Here is an 18,867-nt window from a genome sequence, read left to right as displayed (position 1 = left end):
TATTAATTCATTCAAATATAAATTGAGAGCTTTATAATAATTATTATGTATTTTATTGTGCATCTAAGGTACAAGTGGATAAACTTCCCAAGTACGTCCAACCTGCTTTTAAAGGATTTAAATCATTGAATAGGATTCAGAGCAAAGTAGCGGAAACTGTTTTGGAAACTGATCTTAACATCCTCCTATGTGCTCCTACGGTAAATCTTTCATTTTAGGCCTCATTTATAGTAAACGCGTTTAGTTCAAGTGCGGTATTTACCGCTATTGCATAATAATTTTTAAAATATACATGGCAACATACGTTTTTCAAATTTTATCATAGCTTTTTCATCGTTTTGCTACATATTTATAAATATTACCCATTTATTGGCTTGATTTTGTTAAATGAGATAATTTGTTTAATTCTTTTTTTAAAAAATAATTTAACAACAATTCTAAATCACGATTATTTTTTTTGTAGGGTGCTGGTAAAACTAACGTAGCTCTTTTAGCTATGCTTAGGGAAGTTGGCAAACATATCAACCCTGATGGTAGTATCAACGCTGACGAATTCAAAGTTATTTATGTGGCGCCCATGAAATCGCTGGTTCAGGAGATGGTCGGAAATTTTACCAAAGTTTTGCATAACGATTCCTTTTATTCATATTTATGATAATTGGGTCATATCCCCACCACGTGACCTCACCAAAACAATTTTTTAAAATTTCTATTTTCTTTTGCAGAAACGTCAAATTAAAGGTAACATAATTTTGTGCTCTTAAAAGTGGTGCATCAAGACTTTTGAAACCTTAGGATGTACTTGACTTCGTTTGTTATGAATTAATTAATTCATTTTTAAAATTATCTGGCTTTCACTCACGAGATTTTTTATTAAAATTTTTTTTTTATCTTTTATTTAAAATGTAAAGTTTTTTTTCAAAAATGAAATATTCTTATTTTAATCCTGTAAAAAAATGTCTTTTGAATAGCGCCTAGGAGTTTACAATCTAAAAGTTGGCGAATTAACAGGTGACCAGGTGATGACGAGAGAACAGATAAGGTCCACGCAAGTGATAGTTTGCACGCCAGAAAAATGGGACATCGTGACGAGGAAAGGAGGGGATCGGGCCCACGTTTCTTCTGTTAGGCTAATGATTTTTGTAAGTTCATAAATATAACATTTCCATTTTTTTTGCCCTAGAAGAATGGAAAGTTAGTTGAATTGGAAAAGAGAGAATTAAACGATGGAAACAGGAGAAAGTTGAAAAAAAGACTAAATTTAAATCCAATTCTATTTTTGATTACTATTGTAAGTTTTACTTGAAAGCAAGGAAAGTTTTTTATGTCGAGATTCAATGTCTCAACAACCATTATATTTATACCTTTTTAAAAATAAAATTATAATTATATTTGTGTTTATCAATTTACAGGATGAAATTCACATGTTGCACGACGACAGAGGACCTGTTTTAGAAGCACTCATAGCAAGGTTAAAAAAATTGAATAGTTTTTTTCCCCTTTCCATTCTCCTTTACTAGAATTCTGGGTTTTCTTTTTTCTATTTTCAAAAATATTGAATGTTTTTATTATGATTTAGAATATTTTTTTTAAATATCGAGATTATACATATCTCATGAATAAGAAAAAGAGAAATATAATAACCAAAGATTGACAGAAGAAAGCCAAGACTTGCCAAATATATTTTCAACCCGGTTGGTTAGAATTGGAATATATTGTCTTGGTGTTGTTAAGGAAACAAGTAAAGGAAATTCAAATTTCTAAATCAGTATTTAAGTCATTAATTACTACCCCTCCTCCATCACCCCTCTAATTTTAGTCTAAAAAAAATTTTTTTTTTTCTCTCAAACGCTTTGTATATATTTTTTTGTGACTTTCCTAATTATTAAAAATTCTTATTCTCCCACCCCACCCCCCTTCCTATAATGCAAATTGAATGTTTAGTATATTTGTATTAATGTTAAACTGTTCAATTTTTTAAAAAGGCTAACCAAATATTTTATCTAACTAATATTACACGAGCCTCAAGATTTCCATATTAATGTCCAAACCTTTCTGCCATCTATGAGCAAAATCTCCATACTTGCGTAATATATTTTACCTAAAATATAGGCGTTTTTAAAATTAAACCGTTTAACATTATTTGTTAATATTAGACCATGTTTATATACCTTTATAACTATTTTTCTGAGAGATGCATGGAGGGATGAGGGCATTTTTTATGATAAACGATGCCACGCCCAAATCATGCCCTGCCTATATATATTATATACTAGCCCCAGAAGTGTAGCTTGAATTCGTGGTGATACTTGTAGCTATTTTAGAAGTTGGTAGAAATGTAATTTACAATTACTTACTCCTCTTTCCCCTCACAAAGAGATTTATATTTTTAAATTTTATTTACTATAATTTAATTTATGAAATATGTAAAAAAAATTCAATTGAAAATAAAAAAGGATTAAAGAAAAAAAAATAGCAACACCTTCCTTTTTTATTGTTTTAAGAATTGGTAGATCATTTTTTTGTTTATGAAAGTTAATTATCAGAGTTCGAAATTTTAGGACTGCCCAGATTTGAAAAATATTTCAAGCCTGGCTTGGATTTTAAATAAATAGCATTCTCAAACCTGGCGCGACCTAAGTGTTTTTTGATAATTTAGGCTGTAATTTGCAAGTATGTTTTGACGGGAAATTGAGATTATGAGCGGTAGATGAAGATTAAACCCTTCATTATGCTATTTTTCAACTGATTATTTGATATGATTTAAATCTATTTTATAAATTTCACCCATCCCAATTTTTAGATTTGGACTAGCTCGGTTTTTGAATTTTTAAGGATGGTCTTATAAACTCATACCATTTATAGGCCAAACCTATAGATAAATCATTTTTTTATGTATTGGCCGCTAGCATCCTTAAAAAAGTGTATACATGAGTATTGGTGCATCTCTGATCTTCTCTTTTACTTTAAATTTTTTCTTATAGGCCCTTTGCACCCTTGTTTATTTATATTTATATATATATTTACTGCTTATTTACATATAGAACTATCAGAAATTCGGAATCTTATCAAGAACCTGTCCGGCTGGTTGGATTATCTGCTACATTGCCCAATTACAAGGACGTGGCAGCATTCCTAAGAGTCGACCCAGTTCGTGCTCTCTTTCACTTTGACAACTCATACCGACCTGTCCCACTCGAGCAGACTTACATTGGTGTGAGCGAAAAGAAGAGTGGCCTTAAAAAATTAAAGATTATCGATCAAGTGCTCTACGAAAAGGTTTCAGAGAACGCTGGGGCCAATCAGGTTAATAATTTATGTATAGTGTATAACATGTTTAAGATAAAAATGACTGGCGTGAAACAGATTATCCAAGTCTTTAGGTACTGGCAGATTTTCTTCTGACTAAAGCTTCAAGACTGAATCCGTTGTTTTTGGTTAAAAACTTGGGGCTAAGTCTTTTTGGAATCGGCTCAAATAGATTCATTTGACAAAATTGTTCAAATTAGCCCTAAATAATTAAAACGAAACTACTTTTTTTTAAAAATAAAATGCTTAAAATTATAAATAAATTAGATTTTGATCTTCGTTCATTCTCGCAAAGAAACGGGTAAGTCTGCTCGGTTTTTGAGGGATACATGCCTGGAAAAGGACACGATGGGCAATTTCATGAGGGAAGGCAGCGCTTCCACTGAAATTCTTAGGACAGAAGCTGAACAAGTAATTATTCCTATTTTGTTTACTTTGTCAAAACCCCTTACTATTCCACTTAATAATATCTACATTTTTTTTTTCTCTTCAGAAATTATTATAGGGAGTAAGGTAATATGGCCCTTTCTTTTTATAGTGTTTTAAACCAACTACTAGGAATGTACCGATTTTTTTTTATCAGATGGGGAAGATTTTTCGTCCTTTTTAAAATATCGGTTATCAGCCAATATGATTTGATTTATTGATTGGATCCTATAAATTGGCTTAATTTATATTTATTAATATTTAAGAAAATGTATTTATTTACAAATTAAGAACATTCTTATTTAATTGATGTGATAATTTTTGTTAACTAACTGAATAATTTGTAAATATAAAACTTAATAAATAATTTAAAAAAAAATTGAACAATTTATATTGATCCTAAATAGACTAGATAGGATTCTAATTTTTACACGATTTTACTGTATAAATAATCATTTATCAATGTTTAGTTTACACACTTTTACATTGATAAATATAACTGAATAAATAAGCCTAAATGATAATTTAATTAAAATTTAAAAATTAATATGTATAACTAACAAAATTAGATTAGGGATATCATACGGTAATAGGCCGATATCGGATTGGCCTTTAAAAAGTGGTATCTGTATCCTTACCTTACTACCCCTTAAATCCGTTTCCACAATACCCCAATTTGGTAAAGCCGAGTAGCAAGATACATTAATGATAACATTTCTTTAAATCTATTTTATTTGGCCTTTTAAAAATAATTTTCTTTTGATACCCACTGATCTTTCTAATTTTTATATTATTATTATTTAGGTAAGGAATCTAGAACTCAAGGACCTGCTACCTTATGGGTTCGCTATACATCATGCTGGCATGACTCGGTATTTATTTGTTTAAAAAAATATGTAATATTTGGACAGTAGAGGAATAATACTAATATTTTCAGGAATTGGAACCATGAAAAATTATAGCTCAAGTTGAATTTTTTAAAAAATGAATAAAATTTGAAGGAAGAGAATGAGAGGAACAAAGAAAGACTGAAACAAAAGATAAAATAATTTTAGTTTAAAAAAACATAGCTATTTATATAAAAACCTTATCGTCATCCTTAAAGCCACCAAACTATTTATTTAATGACCAAATCAAAATAAATTTTTTTTAAAAATCTATTTCCAAAGCGTTGACCGTACTTTAGTTGAGGATTTATTTGCCGATGGTCACGTGAGACTTTTAGTGAGCACGTCTACACTAGCTTGGGGCGTCAATCTTCCCGCCCATACTGTCATCATCAAAGGGACCCAAATTTACGATCCAGAAAAGGGGAGATGGGTCGAGCTCCCAGCACTGGATGTCTTGCAGGTACTTAATATTTTCTATAGAAATTTCTATTTTTATTTCTCCATTTTCTTTACATTTTTTTCTCACTGTCCTTCCTGCCTATGCCGTCATTACGAAATTAAGTAAAATAATCGGTTTAAATAAATAAGAAGGGAACATTTTCACAAGGTGATATACCCAAAACTCTTATTTTATTCTCTAATTTCCTACTTAATCCTTGTTCTCGTTTTTTCGCGAGTTAATAACTATCAAATTTGGGGGAGAAAATATATAATATATTTTATTATATTATTTAGATGTTTGGTAGGGCTGGTAGACCTCAATATGATACAAAGGGCGTGGGTATACTTATAACAAGCCATACCGAATTACAATATTACTTGTCATTGTTGAATCAACAAGTAAATTAAATAAACTAAACTATATCTTATTTATTCCTAATCTTTACTGGAGATAGAAACCCTAAAATTCTGCTTGTGCAGCACATACTAACATAGCATCCCCCACCCACCTTCAACTCATACAATCAATAAATTAATTAAATATAAATATTTAAGCTTCCAATTGAATCACAAATGATTGCCAAACTCCCGGAAGCCTTGAATGCCGAGATAGTGTTAGGCACCGTAAGAGACGCCGTGGAAGCTAGGGACTGGCTAGCTTACACTTACCTTTACATTCGAATGCTGAGGAACCCCGCACTTTACGGGATAGATGGGGACTCGTTAAAAACGGATCCATTGTTGGAAACTAGGAGGGCAGACCTAATACACACGGCCGCTGTAAGGTTGGATAAGACTAACCTTATCAAATACGATAAACGAACGGGCTCTTTTCAGGTTATTAAAAAATGTATATAAGAAAATAAAGAAAGGAACTAGGGAAGGAAAGAGAAAAATATTTTATATGGTATATTTACTTTTAAACTACCTAGCTAAAGCAACTTAATTAATTTTACCCCCTTTCCTCTTCCTAGGTAACGGAACTCGGTCGTATAGCCAGTCAATACTATTGCACCAGTGAGTCCATGGCTACATACAACCAACTTCTAAAGCCGACTCTCAGCGACATTGAACTCTTTAGGGTCTTTTCTCTCAGTTCTGAATTCAAAAATATCAGTGTTAGAGATGTAAGTTTATTATTTCTTTTTTAAAATTTATAATCATTTCTTTAACCATTTTTGTTGGTTTGTTTCTTAAAGTGCAAATTTGCCCCGAATATATTTTATAGGCATATCTATTTACGCCTAATATTTTTTTTGTCTAATATTTAAAAAAAAATTAAATTAAATGATTATTTAGAGGTTTTTTAATGATTTCCTGACATCCTGAACTTTATCCTTTTACAACTATTTTAGCTATTATGTTCTATTAAAGTATTACAGTAATTTTAATATTAATTTTCCTTTTTTCTGTAAATGAAGGAAGAAAAATTGGAGCTAACGAAATTGTTGGAGCGCGTTCCCATACCTATAAAAGAAGGCATCGAAGAATCGAGTGCTAAGGTTACCGATTTAATGTTTTTCATTAGTTTAAAAAAACCATAGTTATAGGATATTTTATAATTTAAATATTGTTGTTATATAGAAGAAAATAAAATATCCACAAAAGTCTTTCACTTTATCATACAAATTAAAAAAAAAATTGTTTGTGGTATAGATTAATGTGCTTCTCCAAGCCTATATATCTAGGCTAAGGTTAGAAGGATTTTCTTTGGCCTCAGACACGGTTTACGTTACTCAATCGGCTGGAAGATTGACCCGGGCACTATTTGAAATCGCTCTCTTTAAGGGCTGGGCTCAGCTGGCCGCCAGATGCCTGAATCTTTCCAAAATGGTTACGCACAAGTAAATTAACAATTTATATAATTTTTTTTAGCATTTTCTTTCGCTAAATTATAAGAGTTAAATCTCAAAAGTTAGACATCTTTTTATCACAATCTTTTAAGGTGTTGGTTCCTCCCTGTAAAAAATTCTAAAATGTTTATCAAAATGTTGACCAAAATATAACCATACTTGAGGTGAACCTTATGGAAGATTTACTGCATTATTAAATGAGTAGTCATAAATAGTACAATATCGCTATTTAATTAAAACAAATCTAGACAATGGTCAAGCATGAGTCCCCTCAGACAGCTCTTGTTTAGTGGTGCTGCGGGTTCATCATCTAGCGGAATGAACGAATCGCTCGTGAAAAAGCTTGAGAAGAAGAATTTCCACTGGAGCCGACTTCTCGATTTAGACGCTCGCGAAATAACCGAACTTCTAAGAGTGCCTGCTAAGCTCGGAAAGGTGGTTCACAAGTTCTCCCATTGCGTGCCAAAGTTAGAGTTGGCAACACATATTCAAGTATGTTTCCATTTTTTTCCACCCAAGTTGCTTTCTTTAATTTCCTTCCTTTATCTTGCCCATATATTATTTTATAAAGAATATGCTATAGCTTATTCAAGAAAAAGTTTACAAGGTTACTGTTATTTTTAACAAAATGAATTTGATGCATTCTTTTAATTAAATTACTGTAAATAGCGTTTTTGAAAGGCTCGATTTAGCTGATTTTAAATAAAGATTTTAGTCAAAATAATAATACGCAAGCCTCGAAATTTCGTTAATAGATATTCAAACTTTTCTTCCATCTATGAACAAAATCTCCAGGCTTGCGTTGTATTTTTTGGCGAACATATTTTGGCTAAGTCATTTTTAAAAATCGAACCTTATAACAACACTAACTGTAAGTCCATACAACATATCATCAATTTTAGAGTTGAACGATACTTAATAAAGCTGAAATGCTATATTATAATTTCTTCAAAGCGTTTTCAGTTTATTATAAAAAAAATAAATACCAATAAATTAGTTTCAACAGTCTATTCACTAAATATGAGAAATATAGGCTAAATTTATGCCCATATACCTAAATGTGTTATTCACCATTTATTTTCTTATTATATTTTTTTTTAAATAGCCCATAACAAGATCTACGTTGCGAGTGGAGTTAACTATAACACCCGATTTCATTTGGGACGAAAAGATACATGGAAATTCTGAAGTAAACCCCAGATGAGAAAAAGATTGATATTACGTTAGAGATTGAAATGTCAAATAATTGCAATTATAAACAATTTTCTCATAATTTAAATATTTTTTTTAAAAAATAAAATTTTTAAATTGTCTGCCATTGGTCTAGGACGAATGGCAATAATATTGTCATATAATTTATTTGGTTTTTTTTAAATCAAACAATTTTATTCAAATTTTTTATTAGCAATTTATTTATACATTTTTTTTAGGCTTTTTGGATTTTCGTGGAAGACGTTGACGGTGAACTCATACTCCATTACGAATATTTTTTGTTGAAAAGGTTTCCTTCTTATTTTTTATAAAAAAGAAAAATTTCCCCCTCTTTCCTATGTTAGTGTTCCATATTCTTGCATTCTTAATTTTTTTTAATATCTCTTTTAAAGACGAAAGTGATTCTATAGTCAAATTTCTAATGGAAATTTATAATTATATCATAATTTTGATATTAGATATATATTTAAATGTTGAATCAATCACTGAGGTCGATTAAATTTTAAAAAAAATCTGATTTACGGTAAATGTGCACCAGGCACGTGTAGAGTAAGCCCTGTGAATATTAACTTTTTTATTTTATTTTATATGAAAAATTGTTATAAATTAAGAGTATTTTCAAAAATTCACTTAAAAGGTGTCTTGAAATCTTTGTGGCAACTCTATACATGCTGGAATATATTTCCAGTTAAATCGGATTTCTAAAATTTAAAAATGGCTTTCAGTGAATATGACATAAAATCGAGGGATTCTATATCCAAATGCTGCATATATAGTCCTATATTAGAATGTTTTTTTGTAAATATAGTACTTGATATCATTTAAATATTAGATGGACGTAACTGCCATTTCTATAAAAATTGCGAGATTCAGATAAAAGAGATTTTACTACATATTATTAACAATTATTAAGTTGTTAATAATAGTAAAAAAAAAAATTAAAAAAAAAACCTTGCTATCTTTCTCACAATTATATAATTACTAATTTTTTTCATTGAATAGGAAAAAAACGCAAAATATGGGATACATAGCTTGAATCTATTATTCAAGTGTCATTTTTACTTTATAAATCTTAGAGAGATGATAGATAACTAATCATACCAATCAAATTGGTTTTTAAAATCATATTTTATATGGTATTATCGTATATTTTTTTAAAAAAAGCAAATTTGCCCAAGATGAGCACATGATAACTTTTTTTGTTCCCATATTCGAACCGCTGCCACCTCAATATTTCATTAGGGTCGTATCAGACAAATGGCTAGGTTTTTAAAACAAACAAAAAATTGTAACACATTTAATAATTTAAATGGATTTTGATAGTTCAGGATTCTTCAATATAAGCAAAAGAATGTTTTTATAAGTCAATAGGAAATATCTTAAAACCTAAATTATAAATAATTATATAACGATCGATTTTGAGAATCGATTGGAACATATCTGGTATTTTTTTTATAAAAAACAAGGTATTAAAATGAATTTGAAGAATTTAAATTAAGCGAATTACAAAACATTATTTAATATAAAACTTTTAATGCATCCCATTTTTTCCCTATAAAATAATAATCAAAGCCTCGGAAACCCTTTTACCAGTGAGCTTTCGGCATTTGATTCTGCCAGAAAAATATCCGCCTCCTACTGAATTGCTCGATCTTCAGCCTTTGCCCCTTTCGGCACTCAGAAATCCGAAGTTCGAAATCCTATACAAGGACAAGCTCACCTTTTTCAACCCTATTCAGACTCAAGGTTTTTTTTTGTTTGTTCTTTTACAAAATTTTAAATGACGTAATAGAGGAGAGTAAATGAAGAATCAAGGGAATAGATTGGGAAAGGAAGATAAGGAAAGGTTCTAAAAAGAATGACCTGTACAAAAGCCCTTTGGCATCGGTTATAATAGTCTGTTCACAATAAAAAAATTGCATATTTTGACAGGCCTTGGACTTAACCCATTTTTAAATTAAATTCGGAATATGATTTTAATTGTCTCGGAACCCAGGGGAAAATATTACACGATTTACTATTATAGTACCTGTTTATTTTAAAATTTGATCCAATACGTTATAAAAAATTTTCTTCTAATTAAAAATAAACCAAGTTTTGAATATATTATTTCAATTTTTTTTAACTATTTAACAACCAGATCAAAAGCAATTTTTTGTGTATAATTTCACTTTATTGTAACCAGGGATTATGAGTGAATTGGATTGAAAATTAATTTTACCTAGAGGATTAGACTGTTGATGAGAAAAAAAGAATTATTATTTTTTTTTATATAATAAATTAATTGCCAAATCGGCATTATCAATGCTTAACAGTTTTTAACGCTATCTACAATTCGGACGATAACGTTTTCGTGGGAGCACCCACGGGCAGCGGGAAAACTATTTGCGCGGAATTCGCGCTTTTGCGGATGTTTTCACGTACTCAAGATGGCGCTATGGATACTGTTGGAAAAGCTGTCTACGTTACCCCTTTCGATTGCTTGGCAGAACAGGTTTTTATAATAATTCCTATTTTTATACTTATTAAAAACTATTTTGTACTAATATTGAAATTAACGAATGTCATTATTTTATTTAAAAAAATAATATAAAGATATTAAACATAACATAAATTATGTATCGTTAACAATATCAAAATCTATACCATATGAAATATTTTTATTTACAATATCAACAACTATTACCTACATTAACTAATGTATAAATCAAATATATTTAATAAATTTTGTTGAGTCATCTTCCACTGCATGAATAGAACACTTATCAAATGAACTCCATTCCTATAATAAAATTATATGCTTATTTATACAATAAAAATATATCTAAAGGGTGGAAAATCGCCATAATTATATTTAGGTGAAACGATTACTTAGTTTAATTCCTATATTAATTAAGAAATTGCGTATAAATATTAAAACTTTTAAAGTGTACAAATAAACCATGATTCATATATTTTATTTCTGAATAATTGAAAGATTACATGAATGTTGAATAAAAAATATTATATTTTTTATGTGGTATTGACTGAAATGTTGAAAGCCCGCTCAAGCTCAATTACAATATTTAATTGAAATTTATTTTAAACTTTTAACCAATTCTCACTAAATGTAGATTTACAGTGATTGGAGTCACAAATTCGGCACGATTCTGGACAAGAAAGTGGTTCTTTTGACTGGAGAAACCTCTACCGATTTGAAATTACTTGCAAAAGTATGTTTTTAAGGATATATTTTTTAAAACAAAAACGAATTATATGATTTTTAAAAATTCTAACCCAATTTTACTAACAAGACAATAAAATCTGCTACTTACTAATACTAATAAACGTTATATATTTTTTTAATAATAGGGTCACATAATAATAAGCACTCCAGAACACTGGGACATCTTATCCAGGAGATGGAAACAACGCAAAAACGTGCAAAATGTTCGACTCTTCATAGTCGACGAATTGCATTTAATGGGTGGACCCGATGGAGTAAATACTAACTGAATACCTAAAACATTTACCTTTATACACCGTTCTTCCCTACCTATTTTCTCTTTCAATATATTAACAATACTGATTTTTTATACGCGAATATTATTCAGCCCCACATAGAAGTGGTAGGATCCCGTATGAGATACATATCATCCCAAATTTCCGCGAACCCCCAATCGGACCCAGATTCCGTCGTCCAGGGGAGTGCCACCAAAAACGCTTCATCTATGAGAATCATAGCTCTCGGTTATAGCTTGGCCTGTTCGAGGGATATTGGTCAATGGTTGGGCTGTCAACCTCACACTATATTCAACTTTCACCCCAACACTAGGCCCTTACCACTGGAGACCCATATACAAGTGATTATGATATTAGGCATTTAACCCTTAATACATTTGTTCGAGTTTTTAAAAAAAGAAAAAATTCTACATTTAACAAATGAGATGATAAAATGGAATTGATTAATAAGGATAGAATTTTTATTAAAAAATTTAGTCTTTATAAAAAAAAGTTGCTAAGATTAAGTAAGAAGGTGCCTAGAGAAAAAAATAATGTTAATAAATAAACGAATATAATTAATAAAAAATAAATAAGGGTTTCAATATAACGCACGGGGCTTCTCGGCTCTTGTCCATGTCTAAACCAGTCTACTCGGCAATCCTCAAATACGCTTGCAAAGCTGCCAACGTTAAAGAACTTGCTATCTCTGGCCCTGCACCTTTCAAGAATGTTCTCGTTTTCGTGGCTGATAGGTATGAATATTGAAAGTGGTCTGTAAATGGCAAAATTCTCAGGCCCAGCCTGGCCTGGCGATAATTTTTTATTAAGGTCGCCGGGCTCTGTTTCATTATTTTACTAAAGTTGTCCGACCAGATATTTATGCCTGAACACCATACTTACAATCATTGGGAGTGGTTAAATTAATAAAATAGACTATACTTTATGGATTATCAGTTCTATCAACTATTAGAATTCATCAATATGTCTAATACATTACAAAATATGTCCTATTTCTGCCATTGAAAAATACCTAATAATAATTCATCATTAAAATTATAAGCCAATAAAAATTTTATTTAAACAAAATTAAGCTTTGAAATAATTTATATATTCTCAATCTCTATTAAGTCAGCCTGATATCTCTACTTTCTGTCCGGCCTGGTCTAATTTTTAATAAGACTAGTGTTACAGACCAATATTGTATCCTTTCAATAGGTAATAGTATTGCTTCATTCTTATCATCATTAGTGACCAAGTAGAGATGTGCTTTAATGGAACCCCATCATTATTTCTTTTTTACGAGCATATTTAAAAAAAATAATATATGTAACAAGAAAACAAAGCAAACTTGCTGCCTGCGAAATACTGAGCCTAGCCGCCTCTGAAGACAGAAATTTCTTGGGTCCTAACGTTTCTTTGGCAGAACTAGAGCCTTACCTTGTAAAAATAGAAGATAAGGTTTGATTTTTTTAAATTATTTAATATACCTCTTGTCTCTTTTAGTTATTCCTTTCCTTTGAACAAAATAATTATGTTTTATCTATTAAATAATGAAATAGCTGATAGTCTTCACAATAGTTTTGTATCATATTACTTCTCATTAAATGCTAAACAAAGTTTCACCGTAGCATTTTTATCTAATAATTAGATTAAAATGCTATAATCCACCACGTTTTATTTTATTCACAATAAAATATATTCCAGACACTAAAAGAAACGGTTAGTCATGGGGTAGCTTACGTGCATGAGGGCCTGTCACAAATAGAACAAAAAATCGTTAAACACTTATTCAACGCTGGAGCTATCCAGGTAAAATAAATATTATCTTCTTTATATGTGAATCAAAATTTTTTAAACTTTATAGAATAAAGAAAAAAGTAATAAATGATAATCGGAAATATGATCTCTGTAAAATTTGCCCCTATTTTTTTAAACCCTTCATTAATAGACATAAATTAAAAATTATTTCCGAGATGGTATTAGTATTAGGTGGAGATCCTCAAAATACAGCAAATTCAAATGTAAGGCAACATTAGACATTAAAAGCCTATTATTAACGACATGCATGCTGGTATCCTTCTGATAAAAACAAGCTACATTAAAATCTAATCTATGGTAAACATTAAAAAAAAGAGGGCTTAAAACCATTTGGCGAAGCCTCTCCAATATTTTACTGAATTTTGAATTTGACAAAAATGTTAAGTAAAATACTACAAGAAATCTATTAAAAGGATTTTGAGAAATTCTAAATATAAGGAGCATTATGAAAAAGTTTTTGAATTTGACAAAAATGTTATGTATAAGTGCTATCAGAAGAATCAAACAGAAGGACTTTGAGAAGTTTTAAATCTAAACAACATCCATCAATCCTTGATTATTTAGAAATTTGTAGATAAATTAGAATTATATTTATGATATTCATATTTAGGTGATTAAGTAGAATGCAGACCAGAAAATTATATCCGTTTTCTCCTATCAGAAAATGAATAGGTCTTCTTAGAAAATATAATTATATTTTTATATCTGGCCAATTTTCCCGCATTTTTAATAAATAATAGGTAAAAAAAATGAATAAATAAATGGTATTACTTAATATTATAATAACATGTGTTATATGATGTAACCAAGGTGGGAAGTGGCCCAATTTTTTTTCCTCAGCTTTCTTAAATATCATTTTAAGTAAAAAAAATTCCTAGTACCTCTCCTCCTAAATTAATAAAAAAAAAGAATTAAAATCATGTCCATAATACAAATTTTTAAGATAGAAATGGAAAACCAAAATATTATATTTTTAAAATGTTCAACAAAGGGGATTCTAAAAATGCCCCTAAAATTTGTGGTGAAAAAAACAACAACTTACAAATCGGAGTAGTTTTCGAAGAATAATTTTGTTTAATAACGAAAGGTTAATAGCATACAACTGGACTCAACTCCTCCCTATTTTTTTTAGATATTTGTGAAGGGAAATATAATAGAGCTTAAAGATTTTTTTTTAAAAATAAAATCATCTTAAAATCAAAATGTAAGGTATTGGTATCGAGTCGAACCTTAGCTTGGTCACTCTCCGTGTATGCTTACCTAGTTATCGTCATGGACACCCAATGGTACGACGGGAAGGTGCACGCGTACGCGGATTATCCCGTCACCGACGTGCTCCAGATGATAGGTCGTGCCAATAGAACACGTTATGATAGAGAAAGTTATTTTTTTATCATTCTAATTATTCATTTATTTTTTTTGTCATATTTATCTTTAATTGTTTTACTAGTCAACACTTCTTTTTTATAGGAGTTTTTATTAATTTATTTTACGATATTTTTAATTTATGATTATTAACTTTTACTAAAATCAATTTTATACGTTTTTTTAAAAGGTAAATGCGTTATACTGTGTCAAGGATCTAAGAAAGACTTCTTCAAGAAATTTCTATATGACCCGCTTCCTATCGAAGTTAGTTTTTTTTGCTTGTTTATTTCTTACGTAAAATTATCATAAATGCACCAATTTCTGGGTTTTAACAGAAAAGATGATTGCATTTTTTTGTCTTAACGGTCAGTCTGCGTTATATTATAAGTTGATGATTATACCCAATATGAATAACATAAAAAATTTAATAAATAACCTATTACATTGTATTAATTTTAACAATTTTTTTTGAGTTTTAGAAATGTATAATTCAAAATCATTTTAAGAATAATGTTTTGCATTGTTAGATAATGTAAAGATAGAAAGGCTACTTTAAAAAAAATTAATATATGCACAACTACAGTATTCCAATTCTAAATTAGCAATAATTAATATAAAATTTTTATTTTGTGCTTTTTTTAGAGCCATTTGGATAATTGTCTTCACGACCATTTCAACGCGGAAATTGTTACAAAGACGATCGAAAACAAACAAGATGCTGTCGATTACCTCACTTGGACTTTCCTATATAGGCGCATGGCCCAAAATCCCAATTATTATAATTTACTGGGTTTTTTATCAATTTCATTTTTATGCTACCATTTTTTGATATATTTTTTTTATAATTTTTTTAAATTTTCTATACTCACCTACTTAAAAGGTATAACACATCGACACTTGTCCGACCATTTATCAGAACTTGTCGAAACTACCTTAAATGATTTGGAACAATCCAAAGTATTTCTTTCTATTTATTTGAGGGGAGAGGTGAATGGGCCCAAAGATTTGCATCATTGGCAAAATTCCATAGGCCATTAAGAAATTAGACTAGAGATAGGGATCAACAGATTCATACTCATGGGGTGGGTCGGGTTATTATAATTAGTTTTTTATTTCGGATTGGGTTGGGAAAATGTTTTTCTTCCTACGAGTTCGAAAAAAATTAATCCAATAGTTTGAGATGCCATTTTACATAAATGATTGAAAGGATAAACATTTTTAGTAAGATTTTGTCACAAAGGAATCTGATTTAAGGAGGTTTAAAAAATGTGGAAACTGTATTATATATTCACATCTTTTCATAATATAGTGCATAGCCGTGGAAGAAGAAATGGACGTCTCACCTTTGAATTTGGGCATGATCGCGGCGTATTATTACATAAACTACACTACCATTGGTATTACTTTTTAAACTTTTCTCACTAAACAATAACGAGTTTTTTGGAGATATTTTTCTTTCTTTCTTTCCGAATTGAAGTTAGTTTAAAAGCTATCTTTTGATATTGATTATACATTAAGATTTATGTAAATATTTTAAGCCAAAATTATGGAAAATATATTTTTTTTGAAAAATTGCTTCGTTAAAAAAAGTTGAGAAAGTCTGATCTACCTTATATAATAAAATTTTTAAAAGTGTTTCTTTTTGAAAAATTTAAACTAAGAATTGTTCTCGATGTCTCTTTCCTCTAAGACTAAGCTCAAAGGATTTATAGAGATTATTTCCAATGCATCAGAGTACGAAACTATTCCCATAAGACACCACGAGGATAATATACTCAAACAGGTTTTTATAAATCGAATCTAATATTGATTTTATTTTAATATTTCCTGTTTTTAACAAAATAAATCTTACTACAAGTTTATATGACACCATTTCTTTTTAAATAAAACACCACATATTTGATATTTTGTTTAGAATATACTGAGACCTCTCTTTGTGAGATGAGGGAAAATGTAAAACTAGTAATGGTTTTTCTTTATATATTATTTTAATTTTTTTTAGAGAGGCCTGGTGATCTGATTATCATGAAGAGATAGTCACCTTTAGAAGCTTCATCTTAATCGTATTCACAATTATTTATATATTATACGTTTATTTTTAAATAATAAAATATAAGCTGGCAAACAAGGTTGAGTACAAGCTAACCAACCCTAAATACAGTGACCCTCACGTTAAGGCTAATTTATTGCTTCAGGCTCATCTCTCCAGAATGCAATTATCTTCAGAACTTCAAACCGACACTGAAGATATTCTAGCCAAAGTATATGAGAGAACAAAAATTTATATATTGTCACATATTCAAATAATATGAAAATAAGGCAATGATCGATACCTATTTTTTCTTATTTTATTTTTTTTTACTTCGAGTGTTATTTTTGATTTTTTTAAAGAAAAGTTTAATGTATGCAAAGGACTTGGGTCACATTCTAATATCCTAGCTATGTGGTACAAAATTTTAATTAAAATTATCTATATCGATATTTTTGCGATCCTAATGTGGTACAAAATTTTAATTAAAATCATCTATATCGATATTTTTGCTATCCTATTTATGTTTTTAAGATAATTGGAACCTAGATCACTACTATCTAGGTGACTTGAAAATAGGTTTCCCACTTTATGTTTTGATGTTTACGCATCTATATAAAATTATGTACGAAAGTCTATAAGATTAATCCAAGCTTGCGTTGACGTTTCCAGTAGCAATGGGTGGCTTTGGCCCGCACTATCTGGCATGGAACTCTCTCAAATGACCACTCAGGCCATGTGGAACAAAGATAGCTACCTGAAACAGATTCCTCACTTTGACGCTGCCATAGTGGCTAGATGTTTAGCCCAGGTTTTTTTCTTCTTACTTCAATATAATTATCTTTTATTTATCATTAAAATGGGGAAAATTTAGCTATTATTTGAATTACTTATATATTCACACATTTTATAATTTATGTAAAATCTGGTTTGTTTTAAGTTCTAACGTTTTCTCAATTTTATGTTATAAATCATTTTGTTTGTCTAAATAAGGGTGTGGAAACGGTCTTTGACGTTACAGAGTTAGAGGATGAAAAGCGCAATGAGCTTTTAGGCCTTACAGATTTGCAAATGGTGGACGTAGCTAAATTTTGTAATAGATATCCTAACATCGAACTGCGATTCCAAGTGTGCAGCGCAAGCTCTAGCACTGAAATCGGAAGTTCAACTAGCAGCAACCCTATCTTTTCTCCGTAAGTTTTATGTTAACCAGAAAGATTAGCGAACTAATATAAAAAAAGCATAGTATTTATAAAAACTTAACCTTTTGGTTACAAGGAAATATAAAAATCGTTGGTTTATTTATAAAATTATACATTCATTATTTAATAGTACTTGCGTTCACTGGTTTATATATATTTAATTTTTTAAAGGGGTGAAAGCGTTAATGTTATAGTGACACTTGAAAGAGAGGACGAAATGTTTGGGAACGTATTGGCTCCGTTTTTCCCTCAAGTAAAAATTTTTTATTCACAAAATATTAATTTTCAAATTTTATAATTGTATTTATTTTTCTAGAGTTGACACTTTTTTAAAATATAATGCATGATATTTAAGTAGCAATATATATTGCTATTTATGATTTTTTTTTCAAAACAATTTATTTATAAAATAAATATCCAATAAGAAACGAGAAGAAGGTTGGTGGTTGGTTATAGGAGATCAAAAATCCAACACCTTAATATCTATCAAGAGACTAACCTTGCAACAAAAGGCCAAAATCAAACTCGACTTTTTAGCACCGACCCAGCCCGGGAATCATTCTAATTACACCTTGTTTTTCATGAGCGACGCGTATATGGGATGCGATCAGGAATATAAATTTGACTTAAAAGTCGCCCGGGAAGATTGAAGAGAATTTTTTATCCCTATTCATGGACAAACTATAATTTTTTTTAGTTTATGATGTATTATTATAATTTAGGCGATAACGAGGTTTTTATTCATTTTTTAAAGAAAACGATGTTTTTGTATAGATATTTATGTTATTGGAGTACCATTTATTTTATTAGCTAATAAATATTATGTGATTCAGACA

At 29.7% G+C, this 18,867-nt stretch overlaps 1 protein-coding gene across 1 annotated transcript in view; it reads left to right on the top strand.

Moving 5' to 3' along the window:
- The window catches only part of LOC135927333 (U5 small nuclear ribonucleoprotein 200 kDa helicase-like), a 29,588-nt gene extending 10,721 nt beyond the window's left edge, over positions 1-18,867 (top strand). The window contains exons 14-49 of the mRNA XM_065463301.1: positions 69-200; positions 464-619; positions 972-1,142; positions 1,413-1,471; positions 3,045-3,306; positions 3,577-3,720; positions 4,540-4,607; positions 4,905-5,085; positions 5,361-5,465; positions 5,622-5,903; positions 6,041-6,193; positions 6,488-6,568; positions 6,723-6,910; positions 7,168-7,411; positions 8,025-8,108; positions 8,350-8,420; positions 9,296-9,396; positions 9,704-9,877; positions 10,447-10,625; positions 11,245-11,343; positions 11,483-11,611; positions 11,725-11,973; positions 12,209-12,366; positions 12,949-13,072; positions 13,319-13,423; positions 14,642-14,813; positions 14,988-15,064; positions 15,443-15,590; positions 15,681-15,757; positions 16,110-16,197; positions 16,462-16,583; positions 16,918-17,061; positions 17,464-17,640; positions 17,823-18,022; positions 18,203-18,284; positions 18,457-18,867. Coding sequence (XP_065319373.1) covers positions 69-200; positions 464-619; positions 972-1,142; positions 1,413-1,471; positions 3,045-3,306; positions 3,577-3,720; positions 4,540-4,607; positions 4,905-5,085; positions 5,361-5,465; positions 5,622-5,903; positions 6,041-6,193; positions 6,488-6,568; positions 6,723-6,910; positions 7,168-7,411; positions 8,025-8,108; positions 8,350-8,420; positions 9,296-9,396; positions 9,704-9,877; positions 10,447-10,625; positions 11,245-11,343; positions 11,483-11,611; positions 11,725-11,973; positions 12,209-12,366; positions 12,949-13,072; positions 13,319-13,423; positions 14,642-14,813; positions 14,988-15,064; positions 15,443-15,590; positions 15,681-15,757; positions 16,110-16,197; positions 16,462-16,583; positions 16,918-17,061; positions 17,464-17,640; positions 17,823-18,022; positions 18,203-18,284; positions 18,457-18,681 — 5,211 coding nt within the window. The 3' untranslated portion in view covers positions 18,682-18,867. The remainder of the gene's footprint in view (positions 1-68; positions 201-463; positions 620-971; positions 1,143-1,412; positions 1,472-3,044; positions 3,307-3,576; positions 3,721-4,539; positions 4,608-4,904; positions 5,086-5,360; positions 5,466-5,621; positions 5,904-6,040; positions 6,194-6,487; positions 6,569-6,722; positions 6,911-7,167; positions 7,412-8,024; positions 8,109-8,349; positions 8,421-9,295; positions 9,397-9,703; positions 9,878-10,446; positions 10,626-11,244; positions 11,344-11,482; positions 11,612-11,724; positions 11,974-12,208; positions 12,367-12,948; positions 13,073-13,318; positions 13,424-14,641; positions 14,814-14,987; positions 15,065-15,442; positions 15,591-15,680; positions 15,758-16,109; positions 16,198-16,461; positions 16,584-16,917; positions 17,062-17,463; positions 17,641-17,822; positions 18,023-18,202; positions 18,285-18,456) is intronic.

This window comes from Gordionus sp. m RMFG-2023, chromosome 3 (genome assembly GCF_954871325.1).
Source record: "Gordionus sp. m RMFG-2023 chromosome 3, tfGorSpeb1-WG-v2, whole genome shotgun sequence".
NCBI lineage: Eukaryota > Metazoa > Nematomorpha > Gordioida > Chordodea > Parachordodidae > Gordionus > Gordionus sp. m RMFG-2023.
Note: the sequence above shows the minus strand (reverse complement) of the source record. Positions and strands in the feature narration are given on the sequence as shown.